This window comes from Manis pentadactyla, chromosome 4 (assembly GCF_030020395.1).
Source record: "Manis pentadactyla isolate mManPen7 chromosome 4, mManPen7.hap1, whole genome shotgun sequence".
In the NCBI taxonomy this organism is placed as follows: domain Eukaryota; kingdom Metazoa; phylum Chordata; class Mammalia; order Pholidota; family Manidae; genus Manis; species Manis pentadactyla.
The window spans coordinates 119,196,888-119,217,060 of NC_080022.1; the positions used below are offsets into that span (position 1 = coordinate 119,196,888).

Genomic DNA, 20,173 nt, shown 5'->3' on the forward strand with positions numbered 1-20,173 from the left:
AGAGAGGGAAGGAGTGGCATGTTGAAGAATGTGCCCTTTCTCTGGTTTTGCTAGCCTTTCTCATAGATTTCTTTACCATTGTGCAATAATGTCCTTCACTTCTGTGCCTTCCCATTTGCAATGATCTGCTTTTCAGAAGTCCAGCTGTGGGGGCTGAGCTGGTGGGCTTCAGCTGTTGCTTTCGTAGTGCTTTGTTTCATCATCTGTGGGCTCTTAGCTTCTCAGACTGAGCTGTGCCAGTCCCCAAATCTGTTGCTGCCGCATCCTGCCATCCGGTTTGGCCTCCTTTTTCCTTAGACAACAATCTGCAGCCACCCTCTTTCCTGTCTTCCCACTAAGGCCATTTTAGAGGGCTCCCTGGGCACATTTGTCTTTCCCACCCCTTGAGCAGGAGGCGGAGCTAGCGAGCTGCTAGGCAGGGCCTAAAGCATTCAGACCAGACTCAGTGGCATCTGCCTGTGAGACCAACAGAAGGAGGGTGAGCAAATATTGCCACTGGGCAAATTCATCCTTGGCTAATGCCAGACAGCCTCGTCACTCATGCAATGTTTCGTTGTCCCACAAAACCAGAAGCTTGCATATCGAGCATCACTCCCTGTAGTCCATGCCTCCCCACAGCACCTAACCAAGGCCTTGCCCTGGGGCAGGGCCTCAGTAACTTTGATCGGCACCCTGATCTTTGAGCAGTGTTATAAGATGGGGGCACTGTAAGCCTCGTTGCGCATGACACCAAAGCAACAACCGAGATGCAAGAAGTGCAGGAAAAATTCAAAAACATGATTTCTATTTGCTCTTGAGGAGGGCGGGGACCTGGGAGAAGCATCATGGTTAACTTTTCCTGACTATGGTGAAAAATGCTGAGATATAAACAGTGTAGTAAGAAAGGAGTGACTCCATCTTAAGGCTAAGATTCCATTTTAAAAAACAGGAGTTAGGAGATAAGCTACCGAACATATTTTATGGTGATTAGCAAGCAACTGACCCTATCCTAAGGTGGGGCAAGCAGCCCTCAATGGCATGTTTCCACTGCTCAAGGGTCACCACTATCTTGGAAAAAAACAGGATCAATAAATTCTTTGTGTTAAATTAATCTTACAGAATATCTGGAGGACTGACTATGGATGATGGTATAATGTCTCTCACCAGAGAGACACCATGACACCACATGTCAAGCCTACGCTCCCTTGTTCCTTTACCCCATTCTTGAAATCCTTAAAAGACATGAACCCTAAGCTTTAAGCACACCTACTATCTGAGGCTGCCTATACTCCCCTTTCTTCGAGTGTGTACTTTGCCTTTAATAAAGCCTTCTCACTGCACAACTTACTGTGTTTTGTCTCTGTGCTCTTCCAGATCTCTTGGGATATTAAAAAGAGTACCCTTTTCCCAGTGGTAAGCATCTTACTTTGCTATTTCGTTCAATTTTCTAGACTTAAGCACAAGTCTTCTCTCTCTCTGTCCTACTTCAGACAAGTAGGGAGGGGCTGCTGAGATCTCTGATTTGGGCTTGCAAGTTCCTGTTGCCCAGGTGACCTGGGCAGGACGGCAGCTGTACAATCATGCTCCTTAGTAGCCTGCCCAAAAGTCTCCTTTCTTTGCTTTGGGAAGTTCTCAGAGCATAATCTCACTCCATCCGGTGCTCTGAGGTTCCCCCAAATCGTGGGGTTGTGGGTGCTTGATTCCCGTGCCATGCAGATTCAAGCAGACACTGGACTCCAGGTAACCCTGTGTAAGTCCAGGGAGAGGAAATCCCGAAGCAAAATACCTCTAAAAACCGAAATCAGTCAAAGGGAGAAATAAACTTTAAAACCCGTTTATTGCTTACAAACTACAGTCCAGGGCTGGCTCTCTCCGGGCTCCAGAAGAAGCAGGCAACCAAGCCAGCCCCTCCCCTTCACCTCTCAGGTTCAGACGCGCCCTCGGTTGCCCAGGTAATTACCCATTGACATGGAGATGAACTTCTCTCCACCTTTGAGGATAGGTAAATGCACCAAAGCCAGGCGAGATATTCTGGAAATATTACAATTTTACCCACACCCTGGCTTCAGGACTTGGCAAGGGATCTGCCCGCTGCCGAGCCGGGGGATTCAATGAGCTTCCCTTTCCTCCTGCTCTTCCTCCTCTTTGCTGCTGGTACAGCTGCTGCCGTTCTCTGCTACTCTCACTTCAATGAATTCCTTCCTTACCTACTCTCATTGGACCTATTTACAAATTCTTTCTTGATCAGAGTCAAGAAACCTCCCCTACTCGGTTGAGGTTTCACCTACTGCACAGGGAGAGACCTCTCCAAATGCAGCTGCCTGACAACACTCTGATTTTTTATTTTTTATCATGCTTCTGGCTAATTGGGAACCGTGTATAGACAGCTCCCAGGATGTGTAAACACAGACATGAGAGGAAAAACAGTTTTAAACCTCAGGAAGAAATGTCAGGAATCTTTCCTTTAACTCTGTTCACTGGGCCCACTCCCCAGGCACCAGGCCTGATGCTGGACATGCCTAGTCTCCTCCTGGGCGCCCCACCAGGGAGATTTACCACTGAGATGCTCAAGTACAAGGTGGTTGAATTACTCGGCAGAGGTCCCAGATCTGGTCCCTGGCAGATGTGGGGTTTGCACCTCCTCTCTACATCTGTACTTGATTCCTTCCCCACTGATTCATGCTACAAGCTTTCACCCAGGAAGCTCACTGTGGGAGTCTGGGGCTGACCTGAAGGATATCGCTGTCTCCCCAGTGTGCTCAGCCCACTGCTGGCATTTTCATAAGCTGGGTTGCCAAGGAGTTTTCAAAAGACACCAGTGAACTTCACCTGTAGGAAGCATCTCGGTCCTCCAGTTTGGGGCTGGCTCTTCCCACACTTTCTCCTCTCCTCGCAGTTGCAGCAATCCCGAGTTGGGTAATTACATAAGCAGCCCCCCTTGCCAACTGTCACCAAGGCCACCTGAAAAATCAAGACAACGCAAAGCAGAATGGCTTGCCAGAGGCATGATGCCCTCGTGTGCTCATTACCATCTGCTCTGGAGCTGCACTCAAGCCCTGTCCTTACTCGCAGCACTGAATTTTTCCAGAACAGGAAAACAACAACAATGTGCATTTTCTGTGGATTTAAATCCAGTTAAGATGCTGGGGACGTAGCATAAATAGGCTCAAACTCTGTTATCACTGAAAGCCATCTGTCCTCGTTGGTTCCTGATTTCTTCTAATGCCAGTAACACATACTTACTCCTGTTTCCATGTCGCAGTTCTTCCAGCAACTGGCTGCATGACCTTCAATGAGTCACTCAGCCTCCGAAGCCCCTGCTTCCTCATCTGACAAATGCAGGGGTCACGGGAGACAAGCACCCCTGCTGCTTTGAAATGACAATTCTGTTCTCCTGTGGCTGGGCCCCGAGCACCTCTATCTTCCCCTGCGTGGTTCTGGGCACAAAGCTGGTGCCCAAAACATGGTGTGTAGGTAGGCCAGGGCTATTTCCTGACAGCTCGTAGGACCACACAGTTCGATCCAAAGAATCGGCAGGAAAGGTTCAGAGCTCACAAAGCCACATTTTCCAAGACATGTTGTAGGAAGAGGGCGAAGGACAATGGGACAAACGCTTCTGTGCTTCCTCCATTTTCTTGGAACTGATTGGCTGGTACAGTTTTGGGATAGTCTGCACGTGTGTGGTCCGAAACACGAGGACCAGCCCCCAGGGCTCACAGGCAGCACATGCCCTCTGCTTGTCAGCATTCCTGTCACATAATCATTTTTAACTATCATTTTGCAACTGTAGTAATAGTCAAGAATCAAAAGACTTACAATTAATCCAATAAGGGAAACAAAGCAACTTCTAGTAAAAGGGAGGAATGAAGAGTGAGAAAAATCAAAAAGACCATTGTGAGAAAAAGAGTATTTTTTAAAACAGATTAACATAAAGGGTGAAGGTTGAGGCTTTTGCAGAGCAGCTGGCAGACAGGAAAAAAAAACTTGGCTAACAAATAATTTGAATGAAAATGGCTATGTAAAGAAATTGGAAAGGTTATGGTGCCAGAACAATAATGTACCATTTTAAACAAAAACTGTTTCCTGGAATGGACTGCCTCTCATGGTTATTACATGAAAAGTCTGGTGAAAAATAATGATAAGGGAAATAAGGACTAAAGGAAAGGTCTTAAGGAGAAAATTCTGAGTCTGAAAGAAATATAGCCAAATTTGTGTGATGAACTGCCCCAAAATGAGCGCTTCTGAGAAAGGAAGCAATAAAATGAGTGAGTAGAGAAAGTGGGCAAAATGGAGGACCTTATGGTAAGGAGAGGGCTCTTGAAAGTAATAAAAAAAAATACAGTCAAGCTCAGAGAGAGAAGAAAGGCAATCTGCAGGCGGGCCCGCGGCACAGGCTCTGGCGCTGAGGTCCGAGCAGCGCACCGTGGCCCCAGCAAGCCAGTCCCCAGCGTGTGCGGTACATGCACTTGGCCTGAGTGATGACTGCTGCCTACTTTTTTTAACTCACAAAAATCAAAGTATCATGTAGCTTTTCCAACCTGCCTGAGGCTCCACGTAATGAAAGAAAAGGATGAATCATATGTAAGGATATAACTTTGATGAAAAGCCCCTGATCATTCAGTGCCATGATCAGTTTAACAATCCCCATGATGTTTAGCTGGCAGAGAAATAACTATTTTTGGACTTCATGTAGCAGAGATGTATCACAAGCATATTCGTAGGTATTTGTGGCGTATGTCCACTTAGAGCATCTGAAAGTTCAATTTCTGGATGCAGCCTGGGTTTTATATTTGTTCCTGCAGTGACGGTTTGTTTCATAAGGAATAATTACACAGTTTTCTTTTTTTAGAGAATTCACGAAAACAGTCACAATAGTAACTAAAGCTTAAATAGCACTTACAATGTGCTAGGCACTGTTCAAAGGCCTTTACATACACTAATGCCTGAACCCTACAGTAATCCTCTTAGGCAGGTACGGTTATGATTCCACTTTGCAGATGAGGAAACTGAGGCACAGGAAGGTTAAATGACTGGTCACACAGGCAGAAAGGAGCAGAGCCTGGAGCCCGATGCACTGAACTCCTGGGTACCCACTCCCATACTTGGCAAGTGTTCATATGTTTCCTATTTTCTCCAAGTCCTCTTATAATATATCAAAGGAACATAACACTACACAGGAAGTTGCAAAGCCCATTATGTTCCCATCTTCTGTCCCATGAGGGTGAAGTATCAATGGGTGATATATAGTGCTATTTTTCATAAATAATAATATGCTCTATTTACTTTGTGCAACTTGCTCATCATTATGTGTGTGAGCTCTATTTATGCTGCTATGTATTGAACTCTTGGACTGCACCATTCAGTTCTGTAGCCACTGGCCACATCTGGCCACTGAGCACTTGAAATGTGGCTATTCAAACTGAGATGTCAAAGACGGTTTGAAAAACAGTAAAACATCTCTTCAGGTATTACTACTGTCTCTCTTATTCACCTGTTTTATTTCTTTAATGTGGTTACTAGAAATTGAAAATGAAGTATGTGACTTGCATTATATTTCTGTTGGAAAGCCCTGATTTAGCTCATTCCTCTTAGCTATCATAAGTTTGGGTTTTGTAAATCGGTGAAGCAGCAAGCCCTAAATCCAAACAATAAGAGCTAATATTTACTGTTCACAGGGACTTTTCTAAGTGATTTGTAGGTAGTAACCTGCTCAGTCCTCCTAGGAGGTTGTGCAGTTGTTGAAAGTCACACAACTTCAAGCAAGTTGAGCTGGGACTGAAGTCAGGCAGACTGGCTCCACAGCCTGCCCTTGCACCCACCAACTTGACTGGAAAGGCCCCAGGGGAAACTATAAATCTGCCTAAGAAAGTGCCCAGCTAGCCTAACTTTGTGATGCCTCTAACAGTGTCCAGTCCTTACCAGTCAGTGGAACATTTTCTTTTTCACTTTCAACAGAGCAGTTATGAACAGACAATATTTGTTGTGGCAATTTCAGTTTTAATGAAACCAGCACAGGCAATATTTTCTGACATCCACTTGCAATGTTATGAAGTCAGCTTTACTCTTTGACAGCAATTATATTAACTATTTTTAGGGAAAATTGTCAATGCACCCTACTTGTTCATGCTTCCTTTCAATTTGTTTTCTTTAGCCATATCTATTTATACCTTAAGTGTTTTTTTCTTTTTTTAAAAAGAGATGTCCTCATTATTCTGTTAATGATAAAGTTGGGGCTTGTAATTAAGTTATAAAACACACCCAGAGGAAAAGATGACGTCCATTGCCATGGGGATGTTATTGATGAATATCATATTGTTTTTTGTGTTCTGAATAAAAGCCTCTCTTTATAAAGTTACAGAACTGGCAGGGACCCGAAGTCTCCTATGTGTTGGTTAAGACCATGGACTTGGCGTCAGGCAAGGTGTATGACCCTGGGATCAGTATCTTAATCATTGTAAGCCTCAGTTTCCTCATCTACAAAATGGAGATACAACATCTAATTTTTAGTGCCCTTTTGTGGATTAATTAATAATTGTGACTCTGTTCATTATACCTACTTTTATTCCATAGTAGTTGTGGAATTACTATTACTATCCCACCGTTATGTCCCCAGATGACTCCAAGTGTGTAAAAGTCTCTCAAGGGACCTCTGGTCCTATCCCCGCAGGCCCTTCTCCATTCAATTCTGGGACTCTTTTAGGTGAAGACATCCCTGGTCCGCAAGAAGGAAACTGCAGCATCCCCCTCCTCTGCTCTCCCTTTGGGTCACTCCAGGCGTTCTTGCCGAAGAAGGCCATGCTGAGGCCCACTGACGAAGCACGCCCTCCAACACCTTTACTCCCTTCACTCCTCTCACTCCCCTAGGGTCTGCCTCCACAAACCCCTCCTGAGGCAGCTGAAAATATCAGCAGTGATGCTTTCCTTGGGATCGGTCACCTCGTTCCTAAGTGCTACTGTCATCTTGCTACCTGAATGTGGGCTTCCTTGCCTCTCTTTAAGGTCCATGATGGCAGACTGAGGAACGATGGGGCTTTCCTAGCTCGTGTCTTCTGCCACTCCCTGGCTAAGCTTAGAATCAGTGTCCCCATTGCCCAGAAACTTAATATATACAGCTCCCATTCCATACTTGCTTTAAGGGACATAACCACAAACCCACCAGAAGCACCCCCCTTCTTTGGCCTAGGATCCTAGGGGGTCCTCACGCAAAGGAGACCTTTTGACATCAGCCATGTATCTGAAGTTAGAAAGCAGTTTAGGCTATGCCATGACCCTGAACTGAAGAAGAGTGCCTGACATTGACTTACCTCTAGGATATGACATTTATTCCTGGCACTAACGCCTTTGTGCCTTGTACTAAAGTTGGGACAGCCTCTCCACCCCCTCCCTCCACATTTAGCAAAACATCTGTCATCCAGAAGATGCATATTAAATGTTGAATTATTAGTTCGTCCCTATCCAGCCAGGTGGTTTGAGAGACGTAATCTCTTTGTTTCTGCATCCTTAGGGCAGCACAGGGTCTCACACTATTGCTGGGGCAAGGTTCTCCTGCAGGCTTCGGTGTGGTGCAGGAGCTGTAGGTCCTTCATATCTGGGTGCTCAACGTCCGTTGGGCCCGGTGCCTTGCACGTAGCAGGTGCTGGGTAAGTGCAGTTTACTCTGCCTGCAGTTCAAGTTGGTTCTTTGGAAGGCCTTCTCCGAGGGCTGGGCTATGCAGAGCCTTACTAATCTCTAGGCTTCCTGTAATTGCTTTTGGTCCATCTTCGTCACGTGAATTGGAATAAGACGTTATTTCTAAAATCTCCCATTTCTGACTATTTAATAATTTAGCTAACTTGACTCACAACCAGGCCACCCAGAACCCGCCAACCGCCTGTTGCCTAGTAACAGCCACCCCGCCCACGCAGCTTTGCCCCGCCCCACGCCCTAGCACGCACACTCACCTCTCCTCCAGGTCCCGCCCCCCGCGGGCGCACGGTGGTGACGTTTAGGGACCGCGACGCTTCCGGAGGGCTGACTGCTCTGGTCTTGCAGACTAGTGGGAGTCCCGACTGCCATGGCTTCTGCTGCGGTGGCCCCCGGGCGGCAGGCCGAGGATGCGTTACCGCCCCCGGGCGAGCCGCCGCTGCCCGAGACGAAGCCTCTGCAGCCTCCGCAACCGCCGTCGGTCGCTGCGCCTCAGTCGCAGCAGTCCCCGGCGCCGAGGCCTCAGTCACCGGGCCGCGTGAAGGGGGAGGAGAATTACTCCTTTTTACCTTTGGTTCACAACATCATCAAATGGTAAGGGCCCAGGATAGGACACGCCTCCCGCTCTCATTACGTGTTTCAGAGCTGCAAAGGTCTAGGTGCTCTCGGTACGCCCCCATTTTACAGGTGGGGAGGCAGACCCAGCGGGTAAAGAGGCCTTTCTCAAGACCACACCGAATCGTTTCGTGAGTTCAGCAAACGCTTGGAACTCAGAGCTGCCAGACCTCCTGATGGACAGGCGATATTCTTAAAAATGAAGCTAGCTTAGAGCCCAAATGCACAGGCTCTGCAAAGTACTGAAGTTTGCGTCTTAGTGATCAGGAGCGAGGCGAGCTTCTCTGAGCCTCAGTTTTCTCACTTGTAATACAGGGGTAATACTCAGTTTAGTTCCTTTTTCTCTACAGATGCAGCGGATAATGTATCATCTTCCCTGTGTGACACTCTGCTAAGCGCTGTGGGATGTACGCAGTAAAAAGGGCCGTCTTTCACCCCCACGTTGCTTACTAGTTAGAAAGAAAAAAAGACAGAACCAGAATAACCCCTAATTCGAAGACATAGGAGGGGTGATGATGGGAAACATTTAAAGAAACAAAGATACAGAGAAGCTGCTTTGTGTAAGGTAGTACTGTACCAAAGGGAGTGTTTGCATTCTCCTGGTCAGCCTCCAGATTAGCCTGTTTTCAAACTGACCCTGTAAAGAAAAAAGAAAAAACACAACCAGTAGTCTTCCTGATCCCCATGTTTGTCTAAATTATTTTTGCTGTTATTTATTTTGTACAATACTAACTGTAAGTCCCAAGGCTTATAACTTGTATTCAACCATTAAAAACCAAAAAAAGTTAAAACAAAATTACTATTACAGTAACGTTTATGTGCGCTTGGACATTTTGCTGAAATGGAATTGCTACTCTCAACATGAAAGTATTGGCCAGCTTCTTCGAGTTTAGCCAGACTAGATTCACTTGCTGTGGGATGACCTGGTGCTTCCACCACTTTTAAAACAACTGACTTCATTTGGCTTCACTTGATGTGAGGTTACTGTTTACAGACTAAGACAGACTGTTCTGTTCTCATTAGCCTGTGATCATCGGTGAGCACTTCCAGGCATCAGTAAGACAGCAAACATGACTAGAGACGCATTCCCTGCAATCCCAGGGCAGGGCTGGATTGTAAAGGGGTTAACCAGATGAACCCAGATACACTGGTTTTAGGAAAAATACAGACAAATGAAAACAAAATGTATGCATTCTCAGAGACAGTTCTAAGGCTCCCGAGAGTATGTTCTTGAACTCAATAGATCAGTTGGGTCAGGCTCCCTTAAAGATGGAGCAGCAAGGTACACTAGAGAGAACACGGTTTTCAAGTCAGATGGTCTTGGATTCAAGTTTGTGTGCTGATGGTTGCTTGCCTTGTAATCTTAGTAAATATATAACCTTTTGCCTCAGTATTCTTATCTCTAGTATGTGAATAATAATAATGGACCTCAAATGATGGGTTCAAATTATAGCTTTATAATGAACTGGCTGGGTAACCTTGGTCAAACAACTTAGCTTCTCTAATTCTCTTTTTCTCCTGTGAAATGGGACTAACAATACTTAAATGATAAGATTCTTGTGAGGTGCACTCCGGAGCAGCCTGCTGTGAAAGATGGTGGGTTTGAAAATCCCAAAAAGACGGGTTGATCACATGTGTTTGTTACTGTTCCCTCTGAAAGGACACTGAGGAGTGTCTTTTTTTAAAGTATAAAACCAAAAAGAACAGGAGAGGAGGTAATTGCCGTAATGCAGATGGCAGTGGCTAATCCATCTCCAGCCCCAAGAAGCAGCCAGAGGCAGCTGCCTGACCATGGCCTTCCCCACAGAAGTCCAAGTAGCAGATCCTTGTGTCCACTCTCCCCCTCCAAGCAGACAGGTGACTACCCTCTTCCATCTGGGTGGCATTTAAAGGGTTTTTCTTTCCCAAGATTTATTTTTAGGAAAAAATTAGCCTGAGGGACAGCAGACACATTGCAGGAGTTGAAAGAAGGGAACCATACTGAAATAGGGATTAAAAGAAGGTTCATAAACTAAATATTGACCCACCTGGCTTTTAGCCTGTCAGTCAAGGAGAATAGAGATGCCTTCTCCAGAGTGTCTGATCTGACCGAGAGAAGACATTGGAGGCTCCCAAGAAAGAACTCAGTCAGTTCATTCTAACAAGTTTAAGTTCCCTCACTGATGGTAATTGCTATTAATATTTAAGCCTCCTTTTAGGAATTATATATGCTGTCTTTAAAAAAAAGTATACAAATTGAGATCACACTGTACTTTGCTTTTTTCACTTGGTCTGTTGGGGACACCTTTCCATATTCACACAGGAAGGTCTTCGTCAGTCGGGTGGCTCACCATACATAATGTAACTGATCTTGTATTTGAGTAAGTTTATGATGAGGTAAATCCTCAACACTGTAATTGCTGGAGTGGCAGGTGCATAAGTATTGCTACATCTTTTTAGCTCTTTCTCTAAAACGCAATCCTGTAGGCTGGACTGCTTCACTTAACCTAAAATGGCCCATAAATCTGCTACCCAGAAAGTATTTTTAAAAAGTTAAAATTGTAGGTATATTTAAAGAGTAGACACAGATACAAAAATGGCAAGCAGGCCTTTACCTCTGCTCCTCCAGCTCCCTCCCTTGTCCCCACACCGCATAATATCCCACTGTGTGAATATGCCATCGTTTATTTAAACAGTTCCCTGCTCCAGGACACTTTTACTGTCTGCAGCGTTTTGCTATGCAGTCAGCACTGCAGGGCACTTCTTTGTTGTTGTTGTTTTTTAAGGTGTCATTGATACACACTTATGAAGGTTTCACAAGAAAAACAATGTGGTTATTCACCCTTATTATTGAGCCCCCCTCACATCCCATTGCAGTCACTGTCCATCAGTGTAGTAAGATGCCACCGAGTCCCTATTTGTCTTCTCTGAGCCACACTGTCTTCCCTGTGACCCCCCACACACTCATGTGCACCAGTCATGATACCCCACAATCCCCTTCTGCAGGGCACTTCTTTGTAAGTGCCTTCTTGTAAACTCTTGGAAGTCTCTGTGGATTAAATTTCCAGTAATAGGATATGAAATTTGAATTTGAAATTTTGATCACTATTAGCAAATTAAGAAAGAGTGTAGCGGTTTGTGCTTCACCAACAGAGTATTTGTATCTTTCTCTCATACCCCTGCCATCACCATTAAACTTTTTAACTTGGGTGAATTGATAGGTCAGAAATTATACAAAAGTATTGATCTGTGTCTTATATCCAGCATAGCATCTTTTCATATACAACATTATATGTTATTTGTGCAACATTATATGTCATTTGTGTCTTCCCTATAAACTGCCCATTTTTTTGGTTAGGTCATTCCTCTTCCTGTGAACTCTTTTACAGTAAGGAAAGCATGACTTTGTCAAGGGTATTTATAAATATTTCCCCTAAGTTGTTACTTTTCTTATGACTTTGTTCCTGGTATTATTTTTCTCAGTCAGAAGCGTATGGTTTCGTGTAGGCAGATCTGTTAAGCTTTTTCTTCCTGGTTTCTGAGTTTTGGTCCTTGTTGGAAGGGCCTTTCCACTTCAATAAAATGGTAGGTATTGATCCTTTTTTCCTAGGACTTTCATGGTTTCCTTGTTTTACTTTTAATTCTGTGATGCTTCTGGAATTTACTTTGATGGGAAGAGTAAGGGAGAGGGGGCAGCCTGTTCCCCAGATAGCCGCGTCTTCCCGCAGCTGTCACTGAGTATTCGTTTCCCCAGCTCGAGCTGCCACCTTTGCCATACACTGAATTCCCATATGTTTTCTGATCTACTTCTGGACGTTTTACTTTTCTTCAGTTACCGAACTGTGTTAATCTTAAGTCTTCATGGTACATTTAATTATCTTCAAGGCTAGTCTTCTCTTTTTCCTCTTTCTTGGCAGTATTTGCCCAGAGCTCCTTTGCCTTTCCCAGCCTATCTCCTGGTAGCCTAGGTGCTTTTAGTGTTTCTGGTTAGTGGAACATTTAGGTTTTAATCAGCTCCTTTACTTCCAAGCCTGTTGATCATGCTCCAGGTCTTCTAACCTCATTTTTGGATCTTATAATCACTTCCTAATTAGTTCCTTTGCCTTTGTCCTCCCCTCACTCTAATTCATCGAATGCATGTTATCAGGTTAGTGTTTCTCTGCCCAGAAATTTCTGGGGCTCCCTGTTCTTCCCAGCTTTTAGCCCTGCAGGGATCTCGGCAGACTGCCTTCAGAGGCCTGCCCAGACTGTGCAGCACAGCCCCAAGCCCCAAGCCCCAGAGTTGTTCTGACGCCAGTGCCCTTTGGGTAGGTGCGGCCTTGCAGGCTGTGCGTGCTCTGGCCCCTCTGCAAGGGTGCCTTCCTGCCCTGTCTCTGCTCAGGGAAATGCCGTGTATTGTTATGGATCTGCTCAGAGGCTGCCCATCTGCGGGAGAGCTCCTGGCCCCTGCAGGCCCACTGGCTGGGATGCACCCTGCCTGGCATTGGAGGGAAGCTCCCAGCCCCGTAGCATTTCTGTCCCTCCTAGTGCCTTTTCCATAGTTGAATGAATTAGTAAAGCCACACATTTGTGATATTTTTAAAGAACAGGAAAGGGAAAAGAAAAATCTCATTTTTATGTCAATAAGAAATGATCCCAGCACTTTAAGGCCTTTTCTGATATATACAGCAGCCATGTTGTAGAAGTACATGTATAATATATAATAAAGGGTGAAATGAAATGAGGCCTGTTGGAACAGGGAAGTTCTCTTTTTTTCCTTAAAACTTGCCAGATCTAATTCTGCATCTGGCACTGAGTGTCCAGCCGAGGAACTGTGAATTGCAGCCATCACTGTCCTGCCCAGTAGTTTTGTTTTACCTAGTGAAGTATTTTGCCAACATGGGGACTTAAAACATTTGTTCAATTTTTTTAGTTCTTTAAAATGTTTTAAGTTGCAAGGTAGGTAATGGGGGGCTTATTGACACTGCAGATGCAGTTCAAGTGACCAGCATACCCCCCTTACCCTTACCTTCCAAACCAGGGCCACATTGCTTCAGCAAGCCCCTTTGTCTTGGAGGCAAGCCAGCAAGAACTCAGAGCCAGACCTTTTTCCTGGGAACTGGATATTACTGACAGGCTTCTTCCTACACAAGATCTATTTTAGTTGAACCAGCCCTCCAGGCCAGCTGAGGCCTATCCTCTGGCGGCGCAGGAAGTGGTGACCCCATCAGTGGAAGTCTGTGAAATGATGGCACGGGCTCCATGGGGCTTGCCTGTACCCGTTTGCTGCTGTTCATTTTCTTCTTCAACCAAATCCCACTGAAAAGGATGAACACCTGATAGGGGCTATTTGTAGCCTGGGAGAATTCTTTCTGGACCTGCATACATCTTTCCTTTGCCACTGTCATCGCTGTGCATTCAGCATACCTTATCGGGCACCTGCTGGAACAGAGGCCCTACAGAGAGGCAGGCTCTGGGTGTGAGGTGCCTTAGTGCTACTTAGACAGTGCTGCTGTGGAGCATCTACACTGGGTCTTGGGAAGGGTGGGGCATTGGGCTTGGAAAGGCCCCTTCGCTGTGAACCTGCCTGGCAGGTGTCCTCTGGGAGCAGGGGAACCATCTGAAGCTTTTGAGCTCAGAGTGGGGTTTGTGAAGGTAGGTGGGGCAGAGGGTTTGAGGAGCAGGAGAGGACGGGGTCTACAGAAAATCAGTGACAGTGGAAGGAGGAGGCAGGGGCCATACAGAGGAGACAGGGTCTGCAGGACTGGCTACTGGTGACCCTCGGTAGGCAAGGAAGCAGTGGGAGCAACTCTGAGCTCACCATAGTCGTGTGTGTGGGTGGGGTGTCCTCCGTCTGAGGTGGGGCGAGCTGGGGAGGCAGCGAGTCTACTTTGGACATTTGCAGACCCCAAGCGGAAAAGTTTGGTAACTGTAGGGATGAGGGAGCAGAAATCCAGGAAACAGGGCTGGGCTGGGGAGTTCTCAGCCTCCTAGGGGGCAGGGATGGGTGCATGCATTCTGGGCTATTTGATAGAGCAGTGTTTTTTTCCAGCTTCTTTTAGCAGCAGAATCTTTTGCAGGCCCTCCCTAAAAAAAGTATTTTCCATGTGTAACCCTGTGAGCATAAAAGGTAAAAACAAGGGTGTGGGGTTCACAGCCACTCTCCCAGAGTCCTCTTAGGTGCTGACAGAAGTGGAGCAGAGAAATACACAGGGCCACTACATATGTTTCCAAGGCTGTGTGGGAACCAGTATTAATGTCCATGGTCACAGGGAGTGTATATCAATAGTTTTTTGGAGGACATTTTGGTAATCTGTTAAAACTTTTAATATACATAACCTTCAACCCAGAAATCCCACTTCTGAGAAATTATCTAACTAAAGTATTTGCACAAGTACATACATAGGTACAAAATGTTCATTGCCATTCTGATTACAAGTGATAAACCACAGACACCCAAATCCCCACCTGCAGCCAAATAATTTAGCTGTGTAATTGTATATGTATGTGTTAACATGGAAAGATCCAAGGGGTGTTTTAAGTGAAAAACACAAGAATCAGAACCGCCTGTGTACTATGGTCACCTTTTTGTCAAAACAAATAACAAAAATGTGTGTATTTGTATGTTACCAAATATTTCAAAGCAGTCTGCGACAGTGTACGGCAGGTACTAATAACAGAGGTCATCTCTGGACATGGGATTAGAGGGACTTTCCTTTTTTAAGCCTTGGGTGTCTCATTTAAAAAATTTTTCCTTTGAGCACCTATTGTCATAGCCTTAAAAAAAAAAAACCCAAACCTCTCCCTTTAAGAAAGATGTTAGCCCCTGAAGTAGGGTTGGGGGAGGGGAGGAGGAGAAGGGCTTGTCGGGGTGGGGCAGGGCAGCTAGGACAGCAGGGCATGAGGCCTTGGGGCTGGAAGTTTTGAGGAGGAAGAAATGGGAAACCAAGTCAGATGCCACCAGGAGGTCAGAAAAAGTGCCTCTCAGATTTGGGAAGAGGTTGGTTTCCGAGGCTTGGTGGCTCCTATTGCCTTCTAAATTACCAGTGGACATACTTGCTCCATTTTGCCCGTTTGCATCTTCAAGTCTCAGAGCACCTCTGCTGTAAACCAAAGCTGGGCTGCACTGCACACATCACTAAGCCTTATGCTTAGCTCACCCCACCTGAACCCATGATGTCTACCCCAAGTCTGGGGACACAGATGTCTATGTCCACTGCTGGAATGATGTTGAGTCTCACACAGGATGTACACAAAAGACCATCTGTCAGTCAAGCCATTCGCAGTATTTTTGTCCACTTGTTAAACCCCACTGTAGGTGGGACCTAAGTGCCCTCACCTTGCCCCTGTTTGTCTGATTTCTGTGTTTCTTGACCTGGCCTAATCTCCCTTTTCTTCCTTCTGAGGTTGGCTGTCGACTAACATTGAACACAAAGGCAGGCCAATTTGGAGCGTCCTGCTTTTATTCACTCAGTATTTGGGCCTCTTTTCTTTTTCATTAGTCACCCTGACCTAGCAGGTTCCCACGTTTGGAGCGAGTCCCTGACTAGTGTCTTCCTTGCCCCAGGAGTTCCGTGTCTTTTACCCCCACCAGTGAGGGTAGGCTGAGGAGCTGCCCAGCGGGCCTCTGTGGGCTGCCTGGCCTCTTTCGGCTGTTTCCCTGCTGGCGGGCTTCCATATGGCTCCTTAATTAGCTGAACACTGTCTACTTTACCCAAAATTCACCAGGTAAAAAATGGCAGCCCTTGAGATTTGGGGGGTTTCAGAAATGAGCATCCTAACCATGGCCCACTTTTTACTTTAAGAATTAAGTCTTTGGGGCCAAGTTATGTTTGCTTCCAGAACTGTGTTATCTTAACTTTTTTTCCCCAGATTTTTATTTTATGTATTTTTTTACTGTATCCTTTCATACTCACATGATGTGAATCAATTTTCTTAAAACTATAGTTTTAAAATCCCCTTGAGACTTAATCCTGACAACGTGTTAACACACGTGCCATCTGAATGTAATGATTTCAGAAATCCAGATGGTTTCTGTCCAGAGCTGTAGATCTGAGCTGAGACCTAAAAGAATTAAAAGATGCTCCCCATTTGTTTCCTTCTAAATGATTGCAGTTCTCAGAAATACCAATTACTCCTCCCTAGAAACTGGGATAAGGTGTACTATTAATTGTACACCCAAATTGAGAGCATCAAATGGCAACACAAAGTGTTTGGTCATCCATTCTTTAGAATAAATAATTGTTCTCCACATCTTTCCTCTGCATTAGAGCTGGTGATAGTGAGCAGGCCCTGGTGACCGTCTCATTTGCCAGTTACGAACCATAACTGACGGATCACCCAAGAAAAATGGATATTCTGTCTGTGTAAGCAGAGAAATGATGAATAATAAACATGAATTAGCACCATCTGGGTTGAAATTTCCCATCAGGGATGAATGTTTACTAAAAAAAAAAATTGACAGCCTTCCCCTCATATGCTTCAGTGGTGATTTTTAGAATAGCCTATTGAGCTGGCTTTTAGATTTAAGTCTCAACTGCTTGTTTTTCAAAAGTTCATCCACTTACTAACTTTTTAAAAATGTATAGGAGCAACTGGAAGGCTGTTTCTTTGATCTTAGGTGATTGTTTTTTTTCCTGTTGTTTTGTTTTTAATTTAGTAGTGACAGGGAAGCATGGCTGTCTGGGCAGCTAATAATAGCCGACTGTGAGATGAAGTGAATGATCCTGTCTTTAAAATGAGCTTGACCTCAAGGCAAGTTTACATGACTGTGGGAGGAGAGCTCGTACCTGCTGTAACTAATTTAAAATTTATGAGTAACTCTGGTAATGTCTTTGTTAACACATTCAAGTATCGAAACATCAACTAAAATCAGCTCTTGCTACCTGATAAAGTCTCCTAATTGGCCTGGAAATGTCTCAAGTTAGGAGAAATGTAGTATTTCAGCAAGTTTGGCTTGCCATTTGTAACCTGATATTCCTAATGGTTTGTTCATTCAGCAAACATAAATTTCAGTGCCAAGCAGTCATTGTTTCAACAGTTGTTACTTGAGTGCCCACAGCGCTCAGGGACTGGGACTGAGGCAGGTACAGCCAGTCTTCTGAGCTAATAGAGTTTAAGCATCTGATTGTGTGGGCACATTGAGAATCCTGCCCAAACGCTGAGAGGGCGCTACTGGGCCTAGGCGCTCTTACGGAGCAGCTGTCACGTGCCTGCCCTGAGGCTTCCTAAGAACGCATCGTTGTCTTCCGGGGGTGCACAGTCTAGTAAGGGGCATAGAAAACAAGGCATCCTAAAAGGTAATGTAGGAAGAAAGCAAGTTCTGGGAGCCTGGCATTGCCTCGTCTGAGCTGGTAATGCTAATGACTGCCTTCTGCCCCCTGCAGCATGGACAAGGATAGCCCGGACATCCACCAGGACCTGAACGCCCTCAGAACCAAATTCCAGGAGATGCGAAAGGTCATCAGCACCATGCCCGGCACCCACCTGAGCCCTGAGCAACAGCAGCGCCAGCTGCACAGCCTCAGGGAGCAAGTCAGGACCAAGAGTGAACTGCTGCAGAAGTACAAGAGCCTCTGCATGTTCGAGGTCCCCAAGGACTAGATGCAACCAGCTTCCAGGGGTGCCTAAGGGGGCAAGCGCTCTGACCCACCTCCTTGGAGTGCGGCTTTTGTGGACCCAGATTGGGACATTGCCCGAGAAGCTGGCTTCCCTGGGCTTCTTCGTCCAGCATGAATCTGTATGTCTAGATGCATAGTTACCTGAGTGCCTGCTGGTGGAAGAACATTCCTGGAGGCTGGAGAGGGGCTGGAGGACTCTGCCTCTGCCTCTGCCTCTGCCTCTGCCTCTGCCTCTGCCTCTGCCTCTGGGGAGGCAGCCTTCTGCCACGACTCAGCTCCGCTGGCAGATCTTAGAGCGCAGTAGGGAAGGAGGCGGCTCCTCCTCGCTTCCTCCCTCCCTCTCCTTCCGCCCCCTGGACACGATCAATGTGTACCAGGTACATATTGTTCCGTTAACAGCAGTGTGAACATTTGAATAGAATTCACTGGACAAATTAGGCCTGCACTCATATGGCATGGATTTAAAGTGGTGCAAGGCAGTGAGAGAATGTACATTGTTTTGAAAGACTACAGGGTAGCTTTTTCCCCTGAAACCGGTTGTTTCCTTTTTTATGTTGAGTCATTGAGTGTAACTGTGTCTGTAGGGGTTTCAGCCCTGCCAGGCGGCCCCTGTTTCCAGGTTCTCTGCCTCCCAACTGTTCTTGTTACTTCTTTTAGCTCCCTGTGTCTCCTGTCACCTCCAGTCAGCTCATTTGGCCATTTAATGTGAAGAATGGCCAAATCACTTCAGACCCCACAGCACTTGCCCCAGGGTTGGAGGGGACTGACTTCTGCATGGGCTCAGGTTTCCAGGTGAAAACTTGCCTCCAGCATGTCAGGTTCCTCTTGTCCTCATTTAAAATTTGTCCCCCCCCCCCCCCCCTCAGTAAAGAATCAACCACAAACATTTACTGCGCTGCAAACAGAGGTGATCATGGTGTACTTCTTCAAAGGGCAGCTCTAAGTGATGGTTCCAGTGGCCCCCCTGGCCAGATGTGACAGTATAGTTCTGAGTCATTTCTGAAGGGATGGGGTGAGCTAGGCCTGGAAGATACGCAGCCACGTTCTGGTTCATAGTGTATTATAAACACCCCTCATTTCTTCCTAATGGGACATTTTATTTGTGTGCTCTTCCCATGACTGACAGGCTGAGTTCTTTCCCTTGCCTCTTAAGAATGAGGTGGGAAGTAACCAAATATTGTTTAGCTCTAGAAATGGGCACATAGCCTGTACCGACCAATTCAGGGGCTTAACAGATGCCCGTTGATTGGCCTTGTTGGCAGGTGTACCGGTTGAAGATGTTTTTGGCACGGTTTCATTCGGGCCTGTGTGCAGTACCTGTCAGATGGCCGGCACGCTGGGAGCTCGGGGCGTGTGAAGGGGGATCAGGTCTCAGTGACTTCGGACGGAGAGCAGGCTCTGGATGTCAGTGGTGGTGACCTGTTAGATCAGTTCTACCTTGGGACTGTTACGTAACTGAGTCAGTTATTTTCTTGAAATTTCAGAGTAGTGTGTGGGCCTGTTTTAAGGCTCTGACCAAATGCTGTGAAACACGAGGCACGTAGAAATACGAGACAGCTGTGGCCTTTCTGCAAGGCTGAAATGGACAAGGGCTTCTCACTGGGCAGAGGGAGACAGAAACCTTCACATATTCCAGTGTTTGACTCAGGACGTTTTTCAGGAGTACAATCAAAGAACTTGGGCTCTGCTCACAGGACATCTTGGTTCTTTTACTGAGACATTCATAGTAGGATGTGTCTTTTGGATAGGTAAGAGGAAAAGTGCTCCCTTTGCCTCAAGGAGACAGAACAAACTGAGCAACTGTGCAGCCTCCCCCCACAACCCCCAACTGCAGGGCAGACACAGCGAAGGCCCAGGAAAACAGAGTAGCTCCTGTCAGGAGAGGCACCTGTCCCCAAAGGCGCAGTTGGCCTGGCGGGTCATCCTGTCTGCCTGTGATTCATTGCCCCTGGGCTGTCCTTACGGCAGAGGTGTGTTCAGTCCTGGTGGGGAGCTGCCCCCACTGGGCAATAGTAAATGCACCTCAGAGGGCTGAGCACCCTCTTGAAGCCACCATTCACAAGGACTCCTGGGTGGCTACCTGTCCATGCACGTTTCATCCTCCCAGCAACCCCATGCAGAGGGTGCTCTGTCCCAGGGTGAAGAAGCTGAGGCTTGGCCCCTGGCATGTGACCTGAGCTTACAGAGGGAGGGGTGGCAGAGATGCTGGGTCCTGGGTTTGAGAGAGGGTGCCTTCAACTGCTGACAAGATTGCAAGGCAGAGAAGGGTGCTGGGCCCCCTCCTGGGGCAACAAGCACTTACTGAAGCTGGAGGGGCA

At 46.3% G+C, this 20,173-nt stretch overlaps 1 protein-coding gene across 3 annotated transcripts; it reads left to right on the forward strand.

Annotated features, from left to right (window-relative positions):
* The first annotated feature begins 7,947 nt into the window (after positions 1 to 7,947).
* MED9 (mediator complex subunit 9) lies at positions 7,948 to 19,386 on the forward strand. Of its 3 annotated transcripts, XM_036894081.2 has the most exons (3): positions 7,948 to 8,256; positions 17,622 to 17,869; positions 18,513 to 19,386. In XM_036894081.2, the coding sequence occupies exons 1-2, from the start codon at positions 8,033 to 8,035 to the stop codon at positions 17,836 to 17,838; spliced, it is 441 nt and encodes a 146-aa protein (XP_036749976.1). In that variant the 5' UTR covers positions 7,948 to 8,032; the 3' UTR covers positions 17,839 to 17,869; positions 18,513 to 19,386. The 3 variants fall into 3 exon arrangements, 2 of the variants coding, with proteins under 2 accessions (XP_036749976.1, XP_036749975.1); XM_036894080.2 differs by having other exon boundaries at positions 17,622 to 19,386; XR_005026545.2 differs by lacking the exons at positions 17,622 to 17,869; positions 18,513 to 19,386 and adding an exon at positions 8,628 to 9,073 and having other exon boundaries at positions 8,023 to 8,256.
* Positions 19,387 to 20,173: the final 787 nt, after the last annotated feature.

What these genes read in the sequence shown, in the direction of transcription:
- MED9 (XM_036894080.2), top strand. Translation starts at nt 8,033, where the DNA reads ATGGCTTCTGCTGCGGTGGCCCCCGGGCGGCAGGCCGAGGATGCGTTA. An exon ending in GTTCACAACATCATCAAATG is followed by an intron (nt 8,257 to 17,621) that starts GTAAGGGCCCAG and finishes TGCCCCCTGCAG; the next exon opens with CATGGACAAGGATAGCCCGG.